Raw genomic sequence first — 22891 nt, forward strand, 5'->3', positions numbered from 1 at the left:
CCCACACAGGGTGGAGCAAGGGGTGGAGCTGGCCCTGTTGAACGGTATGGTTTATGCTTGTATATTGTTTTAAAGCTCCAAGGCAATGCTGTATTTACACATATATGCAAATATGTGTATTTTTACCTCTTCGTTTTTCTTTTTGTTTAATGCATCTAATAGAAAATTGACCATTACATATGCGGTTCACATTCTATTTCTACGGGACAGCACTGTCTCAGAAGGATAACACCAAACTGATAGCAATGGTTACCTTGGGGATAAATCTAGGGGTAATGTAACCAAAAAAAGAATTTTCTTTTTCTGTATTATTTGTTTTTTTTTTTTTTTTTAAAGGAAAGAATTAAGGAAGTTCAGTTACTCTGCTTACACCCTAAGCAGAGTGTCTGACCTTAAACAAGTCGCCTCACCTCTTGGCACCTCAGTTTTCTCACTGTACTCTGGGGTAATTAGAGGACCCACCACATAGAGTTATGTATGGATTGAACGCATTAACTGCTAAGCACAGGGAAGGAAGCCTGGCACGGGCCTAATGAATGTTAGCTATGTTATCAAATAATAAAACGTAATGAATGTTAGCAAATTATTAGTCCAAGGTCAATGTGTTCACATACTGCTTCCATAATTAAGAAATAATAATAAACAGTGGTTACAGTGCCAGCCACATACACGAAAGGGTGGCAGGTTCAAACCCAGTCCAGGCCAGCTAAACAACTGCAACAAAAAATGGCCAGGCATTGTGGTGGGCACCTGTAGTCTCAGCTACTTGGGAGGCTGAGGCAAGAGAATTGCTTAAGCCCAACAGTTTGAGATTGCTGTGAGCTGTGATGTCACAGTACTCTACCAAGGGTGACACTGTGAGACTCTATCGCAAAAAAAAAAAAAAAAAAAAAAACACAAAGTTTGAAGCCAGAGAGATCCAGGTTGAAATCCCAGCTTTGCTCTTCCTAGCAGGATGATCTTGAGCAAACCACTTTGAATCTCTCAGCCTTGATTTACCCCATCTGTGAAATGGGGACAATCTAGCAATCAGATCATTAGGAAGACTGAAAAAAATCAAACACAGAACATGCTTGGTACTGGCAGGAGTTTTGGCAAATGGTACTTGCTACATTCTTGCCATTATTATATGGTCTGATTTCTCAGCATGAATCAGAGATACTAGGCCCACATGACTTGCAGCCTGGAGATGCAAAAAGCAGGTTTAAATCCCAGACTCCTCATGCTGTGTGGCCTTGCCTGAGGCCTGCCATCTCTGGGCTTCCATCTCCCCATCCATAAAATGAGGGCCCTTGCTTAAGTACCTCTCAAATTTTTCCTTGAAAACTCCTATAGGAGTTTTGGATCAGACTGTGATTCTTTGATATACGAATGCCTTGTCCCTCAAAACATTATTCAAATAAAACAGCCCTCCAAAACAATCCAGAAAAAATGAATGTTCCAGAAAGAGGCACTATGCTTAGCTTGGGCCTGTATTTAACTGTCCCCTGCCCCAACTCCGTTCTGTATGAGAAGCACCAGATGAAATGGTCTATGGATCCCCAAGGTGTCAATTTTCTTTTTCTTGAGACAGAGTGTCACTCTGTCACCCTGGGTAGAGTTCTGTGGTATCATAGCTCACAGCAACCTCAAACTCTTAGGCTTAAAAGATCCTCTTGTCTCACCCAGAGTAGCTGGAACTACAGGTGCCTGCCACAATGCCCAGCTAGTTTTTCTATTTTTGGTAGAGATGGGGTCTCGCTCAGGCTGGTCTCAAAGTTCTGAGCTCAAGCAATCTGCCTGCCTCAACCCCTCAGAGTGCTAAGATTGCAAGCATGAGCCCCTGTGCCTGGCCAATTTTCTTTTAAAATATGTTTATATTTTTAAAAGGGAAAGATGAATAATGCACATACGTGGTAAAAAAAAAAAAAAAAGGCAGAAAAGGAATCTCTAAGAGTTCAAATGGGCATACTGCAAAAGTAATTTTCAATCTGCCCCATTTCAGCCTTTCCAAAGGTAAAAATCTACACATATTCCCACATTTCAGTAAATATATTAATGGTGGCATAGTAAACCCGCTGTTTTGCACCTGGCTTCTTTTTTGTAATAGTGGATTTCATCCTACACAGTACATCCCATTCAAATTGCATAGTTTGCCCTTATGTGAATGCATAGTTTATTTAATCCACCTCTACAGGTAGATATTTAAATTGCTTCTGGCACTTGCTTTTACAAGCATTGTGACAATTGTGTGGATCTGCAGCCTTGGGCAAGTCTGTCTACAGGATAAATTCCTAGAAGTGGAAGTACAGAATCAAAAGTTGTCTTGTATATTTTGGTAGGTTCTGTAGAAGAGGCTGTGCAGCTTCACAAATTTCCCCACAACAAGGTGGGAGAGTCACTTTGCCCAGACGCCTCTGGCCCCAAGATCAGGAACTTCTTCTAACATCGCCACCTGCTGGCCACATTGGGAATGCACTCTCCCTACACCCAACCCAGGACGGCTCCCAGAATGATGGAGGGTCCCTCAGCATTTATCTGACTCTCCTGGAGCTCCTGCACAGAGGAAAAGGCAATAGAGAAACCTACTTTTTCCTGGAGACACAGTCAGTACTGGGATGTGGCAGGTGCCTTTATGTACAGGATTTTGCAATCAGACAGACCAAGTTTCCATTTTGCTGGCTCTGCCACCTACTAGCTGTGTGTCTGTAGCAAGAGAGTGATCTCACCTCTCTGAGCCTCAGTTTCCCACGTGCAAAGTGAGGATGGGAATACCAACCTCCCAGCATTGCTGTGAGGGTCAATAAAATAATGAATGGCCTCTTAGAAGTTACACAGCTCACAAAGAGGAAATGCAGATGGCTAGTGAAACATAGAAACATGTTTCATCACAGTAGCCAGCCAGATGCCTCGTTCTGCCCATCAGATTGACAAAGATTTAAAGGCTGACAAAGCAATAGGCAAAGTTGTGGGAGAATGCAAATTGAAATAAGTTATGTGCCTCTGCCCATCAGATTGGCAAACAAGTGGAAAGACTGACAACATCTGGTGGGGCGGGCTCTTCTCCTGGGCAGATACTTGAATTGCTCTGTGGTTTTAGAAATGATGTAGAGGAAGCTGATAAAAATTTTAATGTGTATAGCCTTTGACCCACCAAACCCACTTCTAAGACACTGTCAAAGAGAAATAAAATCACCAGATGGTACAACAGACACAAGGCTAATGAAATGCTATTTTTAAAAAAGTAAGAAAGACAGGTAGACAGAAAGAAAGAAAAAGAGAAAGAAAATAAACAGATATCCGTGAGAGGGATCCTAGATCCTAGAACAGGCATGCAAGAGCTAGAAAGATGTCTGTATTTTTTTTTATTTTTGAGACAGGGTCTTGCTCTGTTGCCTGGGCTAGAGTACCATAGTGTCATCGTAGTTTACTACAACCTCAACTCCTGGGTGCAAGCAATCCTCCTGCCTCAGCCTCCCAAGTAGCTGTGACTGCAGGCATATACCACCAGGCTTGGCTGACTTTTCTACTTTTTGAAGAGACAGAGTTTTACTCTTGCGCACACTAAACTCCTGCCCTCAAGCAATCCTCCCACCTCAGCCTCCCAAAGTGCTGGGATCTTTAAAAGCAATTCAAATCTTAAAACAAGAAAAGGAACATACATGCAGAAAGATTCTCAGGCCCCACTCCAGATGTGCTAAATCAGAATTTTCACCAGGAACTCGAGGTCTGGTCCAAGCCCTGCCTCCCTATCGTTGTGCTTGTGCACACCCCGTGACGGGAGGTACTACATCCAACCCAGGACGGCTCCCAGAATGAATGGCTCCACTCACTCCCTCATGGGGCATTAGGATATCCTTCTTCCTGTGTGGGCCCCCGATCTTTCACGTTGAGCATGGACTTCCCCCTGAACCTTTCCATCCTCCTTACTGCCCACTGGGACCCTCATAGTGCTCACCCGCTGACAAGGAGCCACGAGCCAGTTTGGGGAGCAGCAGGTCGAGCTGGCGGAAGGTGTGGAAGACCTCAGCTGAGTGGACACGGTCCTGGGCCTGGCTCTCATGGGTGCGTGGCAGAGTCTCAATTCCATAGAGAGTCAGGTAGCCGGCTCTGGGGGTGACAAACAGCAGGTCAGAGGTCCTCCTTGGACACTCACAGCCAAAGTCACCCGTGGCAGCGTCTCTTCATTCAGGCACCTATCAAGCATGAGTCCTACTGTACGGCGGGGACTGTTCTGGGCCTGGGAGTCAACAGTTAACAAAACAGACAAAACTTCCTGTCCCCAAGGAGCTGACACCTGAGCACGGGGAGACAGACCACAGGCAAGAGAAATGAGTAAAGTGAGTAACATGCAGCTGTGCCCAGTGGCACCGTCAGACAGAGATGGACAGCAGGCCGGGGAGGGTTGGGGCCACAGAATCAGACGTGTGGAAAGGGGGGAGCTTGCATCAAGCTGACTCCTGAGGGATGAGGAGGAGCCGTGGAAGAACTGAGGGAGGGTTCCAGGCAGAGTGAACAGCAAGTGCAAATATCCTGGGGCTCAAGGGAGCAAGTGGTGAGGAGCAGTGAGGAGGCTGATGAGGCTGCAGACAGCATAAGGGGACAGTGGTGAGATGGGGGCACAGAGCAGAGAAGGAGAAAAGGGCACCCGGAGAGGGACTCAGGGCAGGCTTCCTGGAGGAGGCAGGGTCTGAACTGAGACTCGCAGGATAAGCAGGAGGAAGCAGAAGAGGAAGGTTCCAGGGCAACAACCACAGCCTGTGCGAAGTCCAGGAGTGAGGGAGCAACGCGCCTTGTGGGAGAGCCACCGGGGAGGGCTGGTGCAGATGCTGGAGCTGGGGCATGAGCAAGGAGGAGAGAGGGCATGGGGCTGCCAGGGCTGGCCACACAGGGCAGGGACCTGCATTGGTGAGGAGGTCAGGCTTGACCTGAGGGACCCTAGGAGTTCTGAGTAGGACAGGACCTGGCCAGATATGGAAAGGATAGGACACGGGAGCTGCTGTGTGCCCTCACTGATGCGTGCACACACCCGTGCACATACACACACTCACACCCTGCAGAACCATGCTCAGAGGACACATCTTCACCCCAAACCTCCTTTTAAAGCCTCAGGAGTCCAGCCCCAGCCCCTTGGCCTTATCCTGGGAGGGAAACCACAGGCTTGCACTTTGTCCACATGGTCGGAAGGGTTGAGGCCTCAGCAGAGAGATAGCACAGAAGCCCCACCCCCCACCCCACCCCTGCTTCCCCTGGTCCCTGCATCTGCCAGGAGAGGGGTTTTCAGATTGGGAAAGTGGAAGCAGGAATGAGGGAGGCCGTGGGCTGAGGGAGGCCTGCCTAGTCCCCACTATGTCCTCACTTACACAGTGCAGGCACACAGTAGGCCCTCAGCAAATACTGGATGGATGGATGGATGGAGGGAGGGAGGGAGGGAGGGATGGATGGATGGATGAAAAAAATGAACGGGTAGATGAATCGGTGGATGGGAAGATGGAAGAATAGAGGGACGAGAGGGTGGAAGGATGGATTGGTAGATAGAGAAATAGATGAATGGAGGGGTAGACAGATACATGGATGGAGGAGTGGGTGGTTGGTGGGATGGGTGGGTGAATGAGAGGATAGACGGATAGAAGGAAGGATAAATGAAGGGATGGATGGACAGATAGAAATTAATCCTGAGAACACTGATCTTGGGAGAAAATTATGGGGTCACCAGGATTCTGACCTCACAGTCATTCAGGCCACTGTCCGCCTTCCCCTACATCCCATTCACCATCACCCCTCACCCCTCGAGACTTCCACACCCCAGGGAAGGAGAGTACAGGACCTGGCCACCCCCCACTGACTAAGAGGAAGCCATCCCTCCTTCAGAGGAGCTGAAACGCTCCTTGCAGAGTCTAAGCTGTCGGCCCTGCTCGAGCCTCTGCACCAGCCCACAAGGACTCTCTGCCTCCTGCCACCAAGTACGTGGGGCCCAGGCCTCTCTGCTTCAGACTGAGGCCTTCTGCTTCTTTAAGGCAGGAGCTGAGACAGTGCCAACTGTAAACCGGACACGGTCCACAGACAGGGCTGGTTTTTTTCTAAGTTAATAGTTTTGCTAAAAACAATCTGAACCTTCCTTCAAACATTTGGGGAAACTCGTAAAATCCAACCTCCCACCTAGCTCATCCCAAAACAGGAACCTGGCGCCCCAGGGCCCACAGTCCCACCTGACAGCTGTGGGCAGGGACAGAGTCACAGCTGTCCCTTACAGAGAGACTCACACTTGTGAAGCCACTGTCATCTCCATCGGGCCCTGTGGTCCCCACGACACTGCAGTCAAGCACTAGATGTCATTTATCACCCAACCTGCACTACTGTTTTTCCCAAAACGGAGAACCTTTTCCCCTGTACATGTATTTCTACCCCAAACTACAATACAAAATAAACCAAAATAAATAAACAAACCCAGAGGACCACGAAGTTTCACACGGTAGAAATGAAGGGCCTTTCACGGCACCTCCTGACAGGGCCATGTGGCTGAAGATGACACCCACACGTGTGGTGACACACAGGACCCACATGAGGCACTGGGTGCCACGAAGAAAAAAAAAAGCCAGACCAATTGGGTCATAGGAGAGGGCCACCATGCTAACAGGGTGTCGGGAAAGGGGTCCCTGAGTGGGTGGCCTCGCGATGAGGTTTGAAGGAAATGAGGTGGGAGCCGTGCAGATGTGAGGGGAACAGCATTCCCAGGCAAGGGAACAGAAACTGCAAAGGCTCCACACGGTGTGTGCTGAGGCGCAAGGAGGATGGTGTGATGAGAAGAGGCCAGGGTTACAGGCTGTGGACAGACTGGGACTCTGGATGTCACACTGAGGAGACCAACACAAGACAACGTGGAAGGTCTGAGAGGCGGCACTTGCACCTCCACATCTGGTCCCTGCCATCCAGTGAGCCCACTCCCTTTCTATTGCAGGGCTGCAGGTGGCCCTGACAAGGCCCAGAGCAGCCACCCCAGACAGGCCCTGCAGACACAGGGCTGCGTCTGCATCCACTTCTCCCAGTACAGCACCTACAGTACCAAGAGGCCTCAGCGGCCCCAGCTGCCACCCTATCCCTACCTCCCCCAAACCCACTGCTTCCTCTCTGACTTCTTCACCCACATGAGGACACGTGGTGGCAGGAGCTAGGAGACCTTGGGGTTACCCTGCTGTGAATTTGCTGGGTGGTTTCAGCTGCCTCTCTCTAGAGCTCAGTCCCCATCCCACAATGAGAGGGTAGACCAGACCAGTTCCACCCAGACCAAATATAGCCTGTGATGATGTCTGCACCACTCCAGGGCAAACCCAAGAGAATGGGATCATTTACACGCAGAGGTGGTGGCTAAGAGTGCAGACTCTGGAGCCAGCCCTGCCAGGGCCCCAACATGGGCGTCTGAGCAAATGACTTAGGCTCCTGCAGTCTCAGTTTCCCCATCTGTCAAATGGGGTATGTAAAGTCCTAGCTTCCCAGAGCCGCTGCGAGCATTAAACGAGTTGGCATGTGCTGAGCCATAAATAGACCCACATGCTCATGTACGCCAGCCAGTGGCTGCCCTTCGTCCTAAAACTGTTGCTGTAATTTTTTGAAGGGGTAGACATGCCCTTCCTTTCACAAATGCTGGTAACAATAGTGGTTAATGATACCACTAAAAATCCAGGAGCTGCTCCAATCCTCTTCACTTCCCCACCCACACCAAGCCCCCTCTTCCCCACTATCTCCAACTGTTACCCACAGCCTCACCACCTCCCTGGGCTACCACCTTTCTCTGCCTCAATAGGGCAGGCTCCTAATGGGTCCTCCACCCATCTCAGGCCCACCCCCCCACCTCCCATCTATCCCCCATCTTCAAAACTCAGATCATGCCGTGCCCTACTCAAACCCCTGATGTTACCCATCTTCCTAAGAATACATTCCAGGGCCTTCTACGGCCTTGAGGCTCCGTGAGACCTGGTTCTGCCAACTTCTCTGACCCCATGTCCATCTTCTCCCCACAGCTCATAATGCCCCAGCCACACTGGCCCGCTTGCCAAGCTTCCTCCCACCTCCGGGCCTTTGCACTTGCTGTGTCCCCTGCCTAGAATTGTGGCATGATGGGTACCTCATAGTTACTTCTCAACTCTGAGGCCAAATCCTCAGAGAGGTCCTCTGTCATCTGGCTAAAAGAACTCCCCGGATGCTGTCACCTCATCTGGGCATCTCTGCCATCATGTTTATCCCCCTCTGATATAACCATAGTCTTCCTCGCCTGTTGAGTGTCAGTGTGTGAGTTTTGGGACTTCATCTGTCCTGGTCCTGCTGTGTTTCCAGGGCCTGGCACGGTGTGCCCTGCACTGCTGAGGGAAGGGACATTTGGATGTGCAGTTTTTAACATGAGTTCATGTGATCTGAAAAAAGGTTAAGGTCCTGGTTTTGTCTCGCATTTTGTTTTTCTGCTCTATGAAATCCCAAAGTCTAGAAGCCACAGGACAAGATGGTCTCTGAAGTCGTGCTCTGCCACTCCTTCTCTGGGTGACGCACAGGCCCCTCTTTCAGCCAGCATCTTATTTCACAGCTCCTCAGCCAGGTCGCATGAACACCTGGGGTCCTGGGTCTGCCGCAACTTCCCCGCAGTCTTTGCTTTGGGCATCCCCAACTGCTTCCCCCACCCACAAAATCCTCACAGTTCCCATGGCCACTGCTCATGGCTGATACAGGGCTAGAGTGCCAGGCCTCACCTGAGCAGGACGCTGTAGGAGAAGTCGAGGAGCCCCATCTCGTGCCAGCCACTACCTGCTTCTGTGGCATCGCCCAGCAAAACGGTGCAGAGGTTGGTATACATGGCATCTGTGAGCACCTGGAGGTCTCTGTGGAGAAGAGTCCTGAAGCAGAGAACAAAAGTGTGAGATTTTGGCTGCCTACAGGCACCTCCTTCCCAAATCTCAGGAACCCAAAGTTCAAGTTCCCGGTTGACAATGGGACCCTATGGAAGCCTGGCTTAAATATGATGGTATGATAACTGTCATCATCAACAAAAGGACAGACTCTGGGAGGCCAAGATGGGTGGATAGCTTGAGCTCACGAGTTCAAGACCAGCCTGAGCAAAAGCGAGACCCCGTCTCTACTAAAAATAGAAAAACTGAGGCAGGAGGATTGCTTGAGCCTAAGAGTTGAAGGTTGTTGTGAGCTAGGACACCACAGTACACTACCCAGGGTGACAGCCTGAGACTCTGACTCAAAAAATCAACAAAACAAAACAAAACCCAACAAGGACAGATACCATTTGTTGTGCCAGGCATAATAATCTCATTTCATCTTATGACCAACCTAGGATTATTACATCCATTTTCCAGATGGAGAAACTCAGAAAAAGAGGGGAAAGTGACTTACCCTAGGTCACACAGGCAGGAAGTGGTATGACTAGGACTGAAACCTAGGTCTGCCCAACTCCAGAGTCTGAACTCTTTTTTTTTTTTTTTTTGTAGAGACAGAGTCTCACTTTATGGCCCTTGGTAAAGTGCTGTGGCATCACAGCTCACAGCAACCTCCAACTCCTGGGCTTAAGCGATTCTCTTGCCTCAGCCTCCCGAGTAGCTGGGACTACAGGAGCCTGCCACAACACCCAGCTATTTTTTGGTTGCAGTTCAGCCAGGGCCGGGTTTGAACCTGCCACCTTTGGTATATGGGGCTGGCGCCTTACAGATTGAGCCACAAGGGCCGCCCCAGAGTCTGAACTCTTAACCAGGACAGTATGTCCCTCCCTGGAGCTTGGATAAGGGACCCACAGACTTCTAGAAGAGAAGGAACTAAAAAGGAATTCACTTCTCCCTAAAGTCAAAAGATAGGAAGATGCATTTGGATAGTTGTAGTGTCCCCTGACTAAGGACTGCTATTAAGACATCACTTCCAGTGAATTTAACATGAGGAAAAGGAAATTTGTGCTGGTGACATAGTCTCATCATGTTGACCTATGAGTCTGAGGAGATGACCAGGCCGGGAGAGTATGTGGCAGAAGCCACAGCCCCTCTGTACTGAGCTGAGCCTCCATGGCTTGCTACACAGTTTACTCTGAGCCATGACTGAGGATCTGGTTACAAGACAAGAAAGTGAGATTTACATCTAAATCTCAGCTCCTTCTGCTGCTTATGAAGACGACAAAGGGCACCACTTTAGTTATGAACAGGGTGCCCATGGGGCTGTGCACAGCCAATGTTCAACAGCGACACCTTGTGGCAGCAGCAAGAACAGTGGGGGTGCACTGTTCAGGCTCCAGTTCTGTTTGGAAGTAGAATGGACTACTTTAGACTGAGTAAGTCCCCGGCTATTTGCATAATTCACGAGGGGAAAACCTGAGGGGGCGGTCTGTGAACTCTCTGGTAATGACAACTTTAGGATGGTCAACTTGGAATACAATTGGAAAAATAGACACCATTCATGTGAGATAATGTTAGGGGCTTAGCATGGTGCCTCACACATTGAAAATGCTCATAAAGTGGGAGTTGGTGTTGCAATTCACCCCAACCCAACTGTTCTCCCCAACCTACTCCAATCACTAGTCCTCAACAGACAGCTGAGCTGGCAGCCATGCCCCAAAGATACCATACCAGCTTGTAAGAAATTCCCAAAACTTCTTGGGGCAGACACTGGAGGAAACTGGGATCCTCCCTGGGTTGGGGGAGGGGGGGCCGGGGGCCAAGATGCAGCAAGCCATGGATTCCTGTTGCTGAGTGACCACAGGGTCCCTGGAATGGCAGGACCCAGAACACTCAGGCTCAGAAATACTCCTAGCAGCTGTCCCACAGGACAAGGTCAGACAGGGCCTCTCATAATGCTGGCCTTGCCTCAGTTTTACCTATCCTGCAAAACACAGGATTACAGACACTTTTCCTAACTCTGGAAGGTTATTCTCCCTGGAGACAGATCACTGAAGGTTCATCAGACTGTGTGAATTCAGCAGAGATGGACACAGGGTCTCATCTGTCTCAGTATCTCAGGAGGATGAGAATGGGCTGCAAAGGCAGCAGACCTAAGTTCAAATCCTAGCCCCACCACTTACCAGCAGCAGGCCTTGGGCAAGTCACTTCACTTCCCCGAGCCTCAGTTTCCTGATCTATAAAGCATGGGTAAAAATACCCACCTCTTGAGGCTAAGGTGCAGATACGAAAGTGTGTCTATCAAACACCTGGTATAACAAATGGTGGTTGGCATCCTCCTGCACCCATGCCCATCTAGGAAGTGACCAAGGAGGGCACAGTAGGTCTACAGATGTCTGCTGAATGAACACAGAGTAGATGTGCTGTGCTCGTGTGTCCTGTTGTGGGTTTAATTATCCTTATGTTGCAGAAGTTGCACCACCTCCCATGTGGCCTAAGGTGAGTGTGCTCCTCTGTGTAAAATGAGGCTGAAAGTTACAGAGCCTCCAGTGTTGCTGTGAAGACAAATGAGATGGTACATGATGCCTGGCACAGGGTATGAATCAAAAATACTCATCACAGGTGGCGCCTGTGGCTCAAAGGAGTAGGGCACCGGCCCCATCTACCAGAGGTGGTGGGTTCAAACCCAGCCCTGGCTAAAAACTGCCAAAAAAAATACTCATCACCCCACTACTCTCCTTCATTTTACAGATGAGAAAACAGAGGCTCAGAGAGGAGGAATGATTTGTCCAAAGTCACAAATCCCGGAAGTGATGGAGCTGGGACTTGAATCTGGGTATAACTGACCCTGATCTCCCCTTACTAAAATCAGGAGGAGAGGAAACAGAGATGAGAGGGAGAGTTCTTTTTTAGCCCAATTCTTTTGAGCTGTTTTTGTTTTGCGTTCTCAAGACAAAATGCCTTTACTGGACACTTGGTGTGGAGCCAGCAAGGCCACCTAAGACTTGGGCCAAACAGGTAGAAGCAGTTCCCCCACCCCAGCCCACCCACGGGGGCCATGCATAGCCACTCACGGTTTCATCCTGGCCTTTTCATCACTGGGGTTGTAATGTGGAAGCTGCACATCGAACATCCTCTCCATAAGGAAGACAGCATAGCCGTGGAAGTCCAGCCTGGTCCGAGGCTCCCACACCACTGTGTCGTAGGAGTGTGGGTCCAGGAGGATGGTGACATACCTGCCTCCCACCAGGATCTGTGGGATGTTGGCAGGGGTAGAGTGAGGAGTGAACAGCAACTGCTGTTGAGTGAACTATGAACAGTAACTGCTCCCAGGGTCAAGGGCACTGTCTCCACCAGGCACTTAGGAGACAATGTTCTCTTATCTACCCCTCATGACCAACCTGTGAGGTGGGGAATATCACTCACATATTTGTAGCTGAAAAGTGAGGCTAAGAGTAGGGATTAATGTGCCCATGATCTTGTGGCTATGAAGTGGCAGAGCTGGGACTAGAATTCAGGACTTTTTTTTTTTTTTTTTTTTTTTGTAGAGACAGAGTCTCACTGTACCGCCCTTGGTAGAGTGCCGTGGCGTCACACGGCTCACAGCAACCTCTAAGTCTTGGGCTTACGCGATTCTCTTGCCTCAGCTTCCCGAGCAGCTGGGACTACAGGCGCCCGCCACAACGCCCGGCTATTTTTTGGTTGCAGTTTGGCCGGGGCTGGGTTTGAACCCGCCACCCTCGGTATATGGGGCCGGCGCCCTACTCACTGAGCCACAGGCGCCGCCCAGGACTTTTTTTTTTTTTTTGAGACAGAGTCTCACTACGTCGCCCTTAGTAGAGTGCCATGGTGTCACAGCTCACAGCAACCTCAAACTCTCGGGCTTGAGGTTGCAGTGCCAGCCAAATACATCGAGGCTGGCAGGTTTGAACCTACCCGGGCCAGCTAAACAACAATGACAATGGCAACAAAAAATAGCCAGGCATTGTGGTGGGCACCTGTAGTCCCAGCTACTTGGGAGGCTAAGGCAAGAGAATCACTTAAGCCCAAGATTTGAGGTTGCTGTGAGCTGTGATGCCATGGCACTCTATCAAGGGTGACAAAGTGAGATTCTGTCTCAAAAAAATAAAAAATAAATCAAAGGCTGAGTTCTTTATCACCTTACTCTGAAGCACCCGCCACTGTTATCTTGGCTACTGCCATATATCCAGCAGCCAGGACAGAAGGCCTAAAGAAGACAGCAGGTGGATATTGTGTGCATCATGGATGGATGGATGGATGGAAGGAAACAAGGATGAACAGATGAATGAAAGGTAAGGTTGTTGTTGGGTAAATGCCAGATGGACTGTAGATGGATGGGAGGAAGGAAAGAAGGAAGGGAGGGAGGGAGAGAGGGAGAGAAGGAAGGAGATCGTTAGCTAAATGCTAGTAGATGGATTATAGATGGAAGGAAGAAGGGAAGGTAGGGAGAGAGGGAAGGGAGGAAGGAAACTGTTGGGTAAATGCCAGTGAACAGAAAGTTATATGGCTTGATAAATGGAAGGATAAATCAATGCATCTAGGTTAGATAAAAAGGATGGAAGGTTAGTTGAAAACTAAATGTGTGTGTGAATGCTGGGTACATGGATAACAGGATGCTAGGTAGATATTGAGTCAACAGACTGAAGAATGGCTGATGATTGGATGGAAGTTGGAAGAATATATGGAAGATGGACAGATGAGCAGCCCCTTAGAATGGATGTCAGAGGGACAGGCACACAGAGATATAAATAGATGTACGTTGAGTGGACATTGAATTTTTAACATAGCTAAGTGTTGTGTAGATTGTGGCAGGTGGCTAGAGAGATGGTTAGATAAATGGAAAAATAGAAGTTGGTAGAAACTGCATAGTCCTCTCTCAGCATCTGTGGAGGATTAGTGCCAGGATCTCCTACATGCACCCAAATCCCTGGACACTCAAGTCCTTGATACACAATACTACGGTATTTGTATATAACCTATGCATATCTCCCATATAATTTAAATCATCCCTAGCTGACTTACAATTCCTAATACAATTTAAATGCTATGTAGTAGATTTTCTGCTGTATTATTTAGGGTACATGCGTAAAAACAAGAAAAAATCCCATAAACATTCAGTATAGGTGCAATGTTTTTCAAATGTTTTGATCTATGGTTGGGTGAATCCACAGACACAGAATCCATACATACAGAGGGCCAACTGCAAATGAATGCAAGCTGGATGGATGTCGGTTCCATGAGTGAGTGGAAGAATGCTGAGTAAATATAGGTAGAGGGAAGGAAAGATGATGGATAGGGGGTGAACAGACAGATGTTGGGTGAGTATATGGAAAGATGGATGATGAGTAGATAGGTGGAGGTTTGATGGAAATAGAATACATGGATGAACGCAGGGCAGACATTAGGATGTTAGGGTGCTGGGTAGACACCGGGTGGACAGGCAGAAGAACAGGTGTTAGATGGGGAGATGAATGTCGGACAGATGGAAGTTGAATGAATGGGTGGAGGTGGGCTGCATGGAGATAGGAGTACTAGATAGATGTTGAGTGACTGTGAGGCTGGATGGTGGGAGGAGGTTAGAGGGATACTGAAGGGATGGGTTCTAAGTAAGCACTGGATGTGCAGCTGGACAGACAGATGGATAGGAAACTGGCTGGACCACTGGATGGATGTTGGATGAGTGAATCAGCATGTGGATAGATGCAGAAGGAATTGGCCGACACCAGCTATGAGGCCCAGTTTCTCAACCCTGTCCCTCCCAGGAGGGACAAGAGGCACTTACAGTAAAGATGTCACCATGCTTCTCCTTCATCCTAATGAGGAAGCTGGCAGCATCTTTTCCAAAGTCCAAGGCATAGCCCAACCAGGGGATGCTGCCCAAGTCCAGGGGAGGCTCTCCAGGTCGCCTGTAGAAGCCACAGAACTTATCACCCTTTGTTAAGTCAAGGAAAGGGATGGAGAGTATATGTCATGGGGTGTGATTTTAAAGGGAAAGGTCAGGGTGGCTTCACTGAGGATGAATAAGGACAGACCTGAAGGTGGTGAGGGAGGGAGACACATCGGTATCTAAGAGCAGAGCTTTCCAGGCAGGCTCGCACCTAGTGTGATGGAAGAACAGCAAGGAGGCCAATGAGGCAGATCAGAGGAAGCAGGGAGGTCACAGAGGTTGAAGCTGGAGAGGTAACAGGGGCCGCCTTGTGCAGGGTTTGGGAGGCAGCTGGGAGGCCCTCAGGTTTTCCTTCAGAGAGGTGGGAACCATGGGAGAGTTTCTGAGCAGTGAATGGACATAATTTGGCTGATGTTTCCATAGGATCCTTTTGGCTGCAGGGCAGAGAATGGACTTTGGGGGTGGGAGCAAAAGCTGGGGATCAGTTGCCATCTTGTACAGAGTATGGGGTCCAGTGGAGCTGGGAAAGGGGCTTTGCAGCACCCCACAGCATAAGAACACAGAGGAGTCTGTCTAAACCAGCCTGGACTAGGGTTTCAGTCATCCACAGACAGAGGATGAGACTGGACGCCACAGTCAGGTGGCAGAAGGCAATGGGAGCTCCTGCTTCATCTCTGCCCCCTGACTTTCCCTCAACAGCTCAGAGTTTGAAGGACTCAGGCAGCAAGAGGCCAGGACACAGCCTCTAGGGATGTCCCAGGAGTACATGCTAGCTCAGCACGGGGGTGACACAGTTAAAATGTGTGTGACAGTCAAAGTCAGACTCATCTGTGAATGCAGAGGGAGTATTCCTCACTCACTGTGGCAGGCAGACTCCAGGTGACTCGCAGTAGCCCCTACCCTTGAACAACCCTCTGCACCCAGTCGGAGACAGACATAGGGCACAACTGACTTTAAGAAAAGTGCTCTCTGGCGGCGCCTGTGGCTCAAAGGAGTAGTGCACCAACCCCGTATGCCGGAGATGGCAGGTTCAAACCCACCCCTGGCCAAAAACTATAAAAAAAGAAAAGAAAAGTGCTCTCCTTGCTGGCGTGGATGTGGAGAGAAGGGAACACTCTTACACTGCTGGTGGGACTGCAAACTAGTACAACCTTTCGGGAAGGAAGTATGGAGAAACCTCAAAGCACTCAAGCTAGACCTCCCATTTGATCCTGCAATCCCATTACTGGGCATCTACCCAGAAGGAAAAAAATCCTTTTATCAGAAGAACACTTGTACTAGACTATTTATTGCAGCTCAATTTACAATCACCAAAATGTGGAAAGAGCCTAAATGCCCACCAACCCAGGAATGGATTAACAAGCTGTGGTATATGTATACCATGGAATACTATTCAGCTATTAAAAAAAATGGAGACTTTACATCCTTCGTATTAACCTGGATGGAAGTGGAAGACATTATTCTTAGTAAAGCATCACAAGAATGGAGAAGCATGAATCCTATGTACTCAATTTTGATATGAGGACAATTAATGACAATTAAGGTTATGGGGTGGGAGGAAAAGCAGAAAGACGGACGGAGGGGGGTGGGGCCTTGGTGTGTGTCACACTTTATGGGGGCAAGACATGATTGCAAGAGGGACTTTGCCTAACAATTGCAATCAGTGTAACCTGGCTTATTGTACCCTCAATGAATCCCCAACAAAAAAAAAAAAAAAAAAAGTTCAACCTACTAGTGCCTATGTGTATGAAGACATCTACATGTCACTCATGCACACACATTAAAAGAGGCTGCTTTTAGCGGCAAAGTAATGTCAATATTCTCTCATTTCTGACGATATGAACTAGGCCAAAAGTAGAGTACAAAACAGCAAATCTTAAAAACCTTAAAATAAAAATCACCACCACTATGCTATAGCTGCTGCAGTATTACAGTACACCTGCCCCCACCTTTGATCTAATTACAGATTCTACTTCTCACAGAGCTCTTTCTGTGTGATGGAAACTGAGCTGTAAAATAATTGAGGTAGGGATTTAGAGATTTGGTACAACAAACTTCCTAATAAAAATGGCAAAAATGGGACTTTTCTTGCTATTGTTACATATTAAATCTTATTTGATTGATTTTACTGTATTCCAAATTACAAACATATGATAGAAGGCTGCAATTATCGTTTTATTGATTCATCATTAAGTTTTAATCAAGTTGCTACAACAGGGAATGGTTATTATTTTGGCAGTATTCTTTTGTTTCTAGAACTACAATAAAGTGTGGATATATTCAGTACCAACAAAAACGTTACCATGTCTAAGGAATCAGTTTGCCATATAACAATCTTACATCAAACCAAATGTGGCACAAAATAATGCCTGACCTTATCTCTATGTTACTACACCTTTCTGACCATCGACAGCTATAAATGTTTTTGTTTTCTAATTCCTTTTATAAATGTTGTTTCCTATTCCTTTTTATTGTATGTATAAAAGTCTATTTCCAATACAAAAAAAGAAAAAAGAAAAGCGCTCTCCTTAGAGGGCTGACCTAACAGGAACAGCACCCTTCCTGGCAAAAGAAATTCAAAGCATGAGACGGATTTGGCAGAGGGGGAGTCTCTGCGGCTGGCTTTGAACATGGAAAGGGTCACATGACAAAGAACTTGGGTGGCCTCAAAAACTGTGAGGGGACCTCAGCTGACAGCAGCTGAGCTCAGCAGAGTCTTCCCCAGAGCTTCCCACTAGAAGGGCAGCTCAGCCAACGATGCCTTGATTTCAGCCTCTAACTAAAGAACCCCGCCACACGGAGCTGAACTTCTGACCTGTCAAACTGAGCTAACAAATCAGTGTTGTTTTAGGCTGCTAAGTGTATAGTGCTTTGTTACCTAGCAATAAATAATTAACATGTTCAAACTTACAGCACACTATCACTGTGCCCCAGCCTGAGCCAAGCCTCACCCCCTAATGGAGAGAAAGTCGGGTGTTGAGAACTGCAGTCAGGATCACAAGATGGACCTTACAACACTGCAGGGCTGGTGTTCAGAGTGGACCTTCTGGAGGTCCCTAAACCTGGGTTAGGACCCCTGACTTAGTCTTAGAATTACTGGAGCCACAGGGATGCAGAAAGCTCCTAGTTACCTGTCTGCTAACTCAATGAACAATCATCACAACTCTAATAATTCACTTGTTCATCGCTTATTAACAAGGAAGCAGGCACTGTCCTGGGCGCTGCAGGTGCAGCAGGGGACAGGGCAGACCAGGTCTCTGACCTCATGGGGCTTGTGTATGAAAAAGGGAAGACAGGCCAGGTACGGTGGGTCACACCTGTAACCCCAGCACTCTGGGAGGCTAAGGCAGGTGGATTGCTTGAGCTCAGGAGGTCGAGACCAGCCTGAGCAAGAGCAAGACCCCTGTCTCTACTAAAAATAGAAAAACTAGTCAGGTATTGTGGCAGGTGCCTGTAGTCCCCACTACTCGGGAGGCTGAGGCAAGAGGATTGTTCAAGCCCAAGAGTTTGAGGTTGCTCTGAGCTATGACTGCACGGCACTCTACCCAGGGCAACAGAGTGAGACTCTGTCTCAAAAAAAAAAAAAAAAAAAAAAATTAATTAAAAATAAAAATGAAAGGGGAGGGGGGAAGGATGGGCGGAGGGAGGGTGATTGGTGGGATTACTCCTGTGGTGCATCTTACAAGGGTACATGTGAAACTTAGTAAATGTAGAATATAAATGTCTTAACACAATAACTAAGAAAATGCCAGGAAGACTATGTTAACCAGAGTGATGAAAATGTGTCAAATGGTCTAAAAACCAATGTATGGTGCCCCATGATCGCATTAATGATTTAATAAAAATAATAGTAAAATAAAAATGAAAAGGGAAGATAGACAAAAAAGCAAAATCACATCAGAGAGTGAAAACTGTGATGAAGAAAATAAAGGAGACACAGCTCAACAATGAAAAGACAAATAATCCAGTTGAAAAATGTGCGAAAAACTTGAATAGGCAGCTCTCCAAAGCAGATGGACACGTGGTTGACAAGCCCATGAAAAGACACTCAGCATCATTAGCCATTGGGGAAGTACAAATCGCGTCACAGCGAAGTGTCACTTCCCCCACTAGCATAGGCATAATAAAGATAAAAATTCTGAAAAAGTAAAATAAGTACTGATAAGAATATAGAGAAATTGGAACCCCCTACAATGCTGATGGAATGTAAAATGGTGCCGTTGCTCTGAAAACCAGTCCAGCAACTCCTCAAAAGGTTAAGTCTCATAACTTTATGGAAACATACACAAACATTCACAGCTGCGTTATTCATAATAGCCAAAAAGTGAAAACAATCCAAATGCCTGCTGACTGATGCGTGGATAAACAAAATGAGGTACATCCAAGGCACGGTACGTAATTCAGCCACAAAAAAGAATGAAATTCTGATTCATGATACCATGTGGATTAACTTTGAAAACATTAAGCTAAGTGAAAGCAGCCAGACACAAAAGGCCACAAATTATAAGATTCCATTTATATGAAATGTCCAGATTTGGCAAATTCATAGAGATTAGCAGGTGCCAAGGGCGGAGGGAAGGCGGAGTGGGGAGTGACTGCTAATGGGTGCATGGTTTCTCTGGGGGGTGATGAAAACATTCTGGAATTAGATAGTGGTGATGGCTGCACAGCCTGTGAATACGATAACACTAAAAACCAATGAATTATACACTTTCTTTTTCTTTTTTGAGACAGAGTCTTAAGCTGTCGCGCTGGGTAGAGTGCTGTGGCGTCACAGCTCGCAGCAACCTCAAACTCTTTGGGTTATGCAATTGTCTTGCCTTAGCCTCCTGAGGAGCTGGGACTACAGGTGCCCACCACAATGCCCGGCTATTTTTCTGTGGCATTTGTGATTGTTGCTTTAGCTGGCCCGGGCCGATTCAAACCCACCAGCTTTGGTGTACCTGTCTGCCCCTGTAACCACTGAGCTATGGGCGCCGCCAATTGTACACTTTCAAAAGGGTGAATTTTATGCAATATAAATTATATCTCATTAAAGAAAAAGGAAAGAAGGGTAAGGTGAGTCAGTGAGGGGGGCTAGTTTACAGAAGGCAGTCAAGGAAAGCCTCCCCAAGGAGGTGCCGTGTGAGCAGAAGGATGAGAAGGGATTCACTGGAAGGGTGGGGAGGAGAGTTACAGGCAGAGGGAACAGTGCAAAAGCCCTGGGGTGGGAATGCACTTGGTGAGGTTTTCAAGACAGCAGGAGCTGCGTGGCTGGAGTGGAGAATACTGGGGTGAGACCGCGGGTAAGGATGCTGCCAATGTGAGTCTGCCTTCTACGCCAAGTGCGATGGGACCCAGCAGAGGGTTTGAAGCAGGAGTCAGGAGACAATGAGAACATATTTTAAAGCCATGGTTCTCAACCTTCCGAATATACAGGACCCACAACACGAGGAACTGTATGAAAGGGTCGTGGCATTAGGAAGGCTGAGAACCACTGTTTTAAAGGGTCACAACAGAGAGGCAAGAGGAAGGTAAGAGATGTTAGGAGACCACAGTGACGTGTTGGATCCAAGACAGCCACATGGCAGAAGCAGAGGTCACAGTGCCCAGGGAACCACCTAACTCCCTACTTCCAGAACAGAAGCTTTTCTCGGACCTCAGCAGCTCAAGAGAGCACCAGCTTCTCCTCATCCTTTCCCTCTTCCTTCTCTACCTCCCTCAACCCCTGCCTCCCACGTCCTCTGTCTGGCTGTCCCCCAACATCACCCAAAGGGTGAGGCAGGTGGTATACAGGGACAAATGAGCAGATCCGAGGGCCAGGGCTGGGAAGACAGGAGCAGAACCAAAGATGAATTTGAGGGCCTAGGAGGGGCCTCTCCCCCAACCATTCCCACCTCTCTCCCCGGCCCCTACTCTGCCTCCCAGCCCAGCTGCTCTAGTCAAAGTGGAGACTTGCAGATTCAAGCTCCAGGATCCTAAGGAGGTGCCTCATCTCTCTGTGAGCCCCTGAGCTAAGGCAGCTTCTCCTGGGGCCCCCATGTGTCATACTGACAGAGTATAGCATTGGAACCAGTTAACTGGTGTATACCAGCTCCCTCTGGGTCAGAGCCCACAGAAGCAGTGATTTCTGCATGAGTGACAGGAGGGAGAGGTGGTTATGAGCCCAGAATTTAGCACCTCTCTTGCTGGCTTCAAATCCCAGGCATGCTTCTTGCTGGCTGTATGACTTAGATTCTCTATGCCTCTCTTTCCTCCTCTGTAAAATGGGCTAGGGATGTCATAGGGCTGTGGTGAGGATGAAGGGAGTTACCGAGCACTGAGCTCCAGGCAGATGGCACCTGCTAGCTGAGGAGCAGCTCCGATGCAGCTCCAATAAGACTCCAGGACACCATTTATTGAGCACCAGCTACACATTCAGCATCACGCTTTGGCGGTTTCCTTGCTTGGTAATAACAGCTAACACTTAGTGAATGCACCCTGACAGTGTGGGGCACGCGCCACACTCAGCACTTGATTCCATAATTCAATGACTCCTCCCCCTACCTTCATGAGGAGAGAACTATTACCGTCAGGCCCATCTTACAGAGGAGGAAACTGAGAGTGGAGGGGCTGAGACACTTGGCAGAGCGCCCCCCCACTCCCAAACAGAAGCTGGGTTTCTAATCCAAGTAGGTCTGCAGAGCCCAGGCTCTTGAAATTACCCGGCCCTCAGTCACCCCAAGTGAACATTTACACCACCACCCCCATTTGTAGATGAGGAAACTAAACACAGAAAGATTTCAGGGTCTTGTCCCAAAGCAAGGCCTGAGATTTCCACTAAGGCACCCCTGCGGGTGGGGGGCTTCCTTTCCCAGCCTTCTATCTGGGCTGCTGCCAGAGCGCCTCAGAGAGCCAGGTGTTATTTCTGGCTGCTTTCCTCTTTCCCCAGCAAAGTCCCAAGGAGACACAGACAAAGGCAGGAAGCTGGGAACCCAGGCGTCTGGCCCCTTATGCGGTTGGCAGAGGGGCTGGTCGTGGGTTCCTCCAGCCCCTGCCCTCAATCCAACTCAGGCCGGCCACATTCCAGGGTGACTCAGCCAGCAGCCAGCAGGGGCAAAGGAGGTTCTATTTTGGGGCCTGAGGGCTTCAGCCTCACCCACTGTTTTGAGGCCCTGCCAGGCTTTGGGGGACTGGACGGAAAGGCTTGACCTTCCGGTCCTGGGCTCCCACCCACTCAGCCAACCAACAGTCACCTGCCGGTCCTGGCTCAGATACCAAGACATCTTTTCTGATTCTTCCCTAGAGCTTTAATTGCCATCATGTGGGTTCCTCTAAAAACTGCCCATTCCTCACTCACAGACCCCACTGCCAGCCCTGCCTGCTGCCCTGTATCTTTCCTCCCCTTGACCCTTTGCAGCCAGGGGAGGGAGTCACGAGTGGGATCTCACTCGCCTCAGTGCCCCTGATGGATCACATTGCATCCTCACTTCATGAAAGGTCCACGAGCCCAGGGACTGTTGTTCCCTTCAGCACTTAGAATGCTGCCTGGTACCAGTAAACAGGTGCATAATAAACCTGTGTCTGACAAATGAATCATGTTCACAGTCTGTGTTCAATGAGCAGCACCTGCCTCCCAGAGCCACTGAGAGGGTTAAGGGGGCTAACACGGTCAAGCTCCTGACACAGGGTCCATGTTCTAGACTGCCCAGAGCAGGAGTGGGTATTGTTTAGCTGTGTGATGCTGGTACACTGCCCCACCCCTCTGTCCAGTAGTTTCAACTCAAGGCATGACCTCAAACTCTGAAAGGATTTGACGGAGAACAAAGGGCACTGAGTTGCCCAGCTGAGTTGGAGCAATGTGAGCTTCTGTTTAATCTGCTTCACCCATTCTTCCCCCAGAGATCATCCACGGGCCTTTAGAATTTTCCATCCGTCTTTAACAGAGGGTCTCCCAGATGCTCTTCCACACCTCCCCACCTTGCCCCCCGCTGTGTAGAGAAAGTATGTGCCTGTCTTGCCCTAGTTTTTGTTTTCTATTTTTGAAACAGACCCAGAATTATTTCTCAACATAAGAAAAAACAGCAGAGGAAGTACAGTGATAAACAGAATGACTGCATGCTGGAGAGGCAACAGGGAGTTGTGGGGAGTGTGGCAAGTTTAAAAAGGGCTC

General features: G+C 48.5%; 1 protein-coding gene across 1 annotated transcript in view; it reads right to left on the reverse strand.

The window, feature by feature from the left end:
* Positions 1-22891, reverse strand: part of PTGIS (prostaglandin I2 synthase) — a 43825-nt gene that overhangs the window by 17383 nt on the left and 3551 nt on the right. Inside the window, exons 2-5 of the mRNA XM_053574555.1 lie at positions 14656-14779; positions 11927-12105; positions 8718-8861; positions 3938-4089 (exon numbers count right to left, since the gene is read on the reverse strand). Of these exons, the coding sequence (XP_053430530.1) occupies positions 3938-4089; positions 8718-8861; positions 11927-12105; positions 14656-14779 (599 nt within the window). The remainder of the gene's footprint in view (positions 1-3937; positions 4090-8717; positions 8862-11926; positions 12106-14655; positions 14780-22891) is intronic.

Source organism: Nycticebus coucang, chromosome 21 (genome assembly GCF_027406575.1).
Source record: "Nycticebus coucang isolate mNycCou1 chromosome 21, mNycCou1.pri, whole genome shotgun sequence".
NCBI lineage: Eukaryota > Metazoa > Chordata > Mammalia > Primates > Lorisidae > Nycticebus > Nycticebus coucang.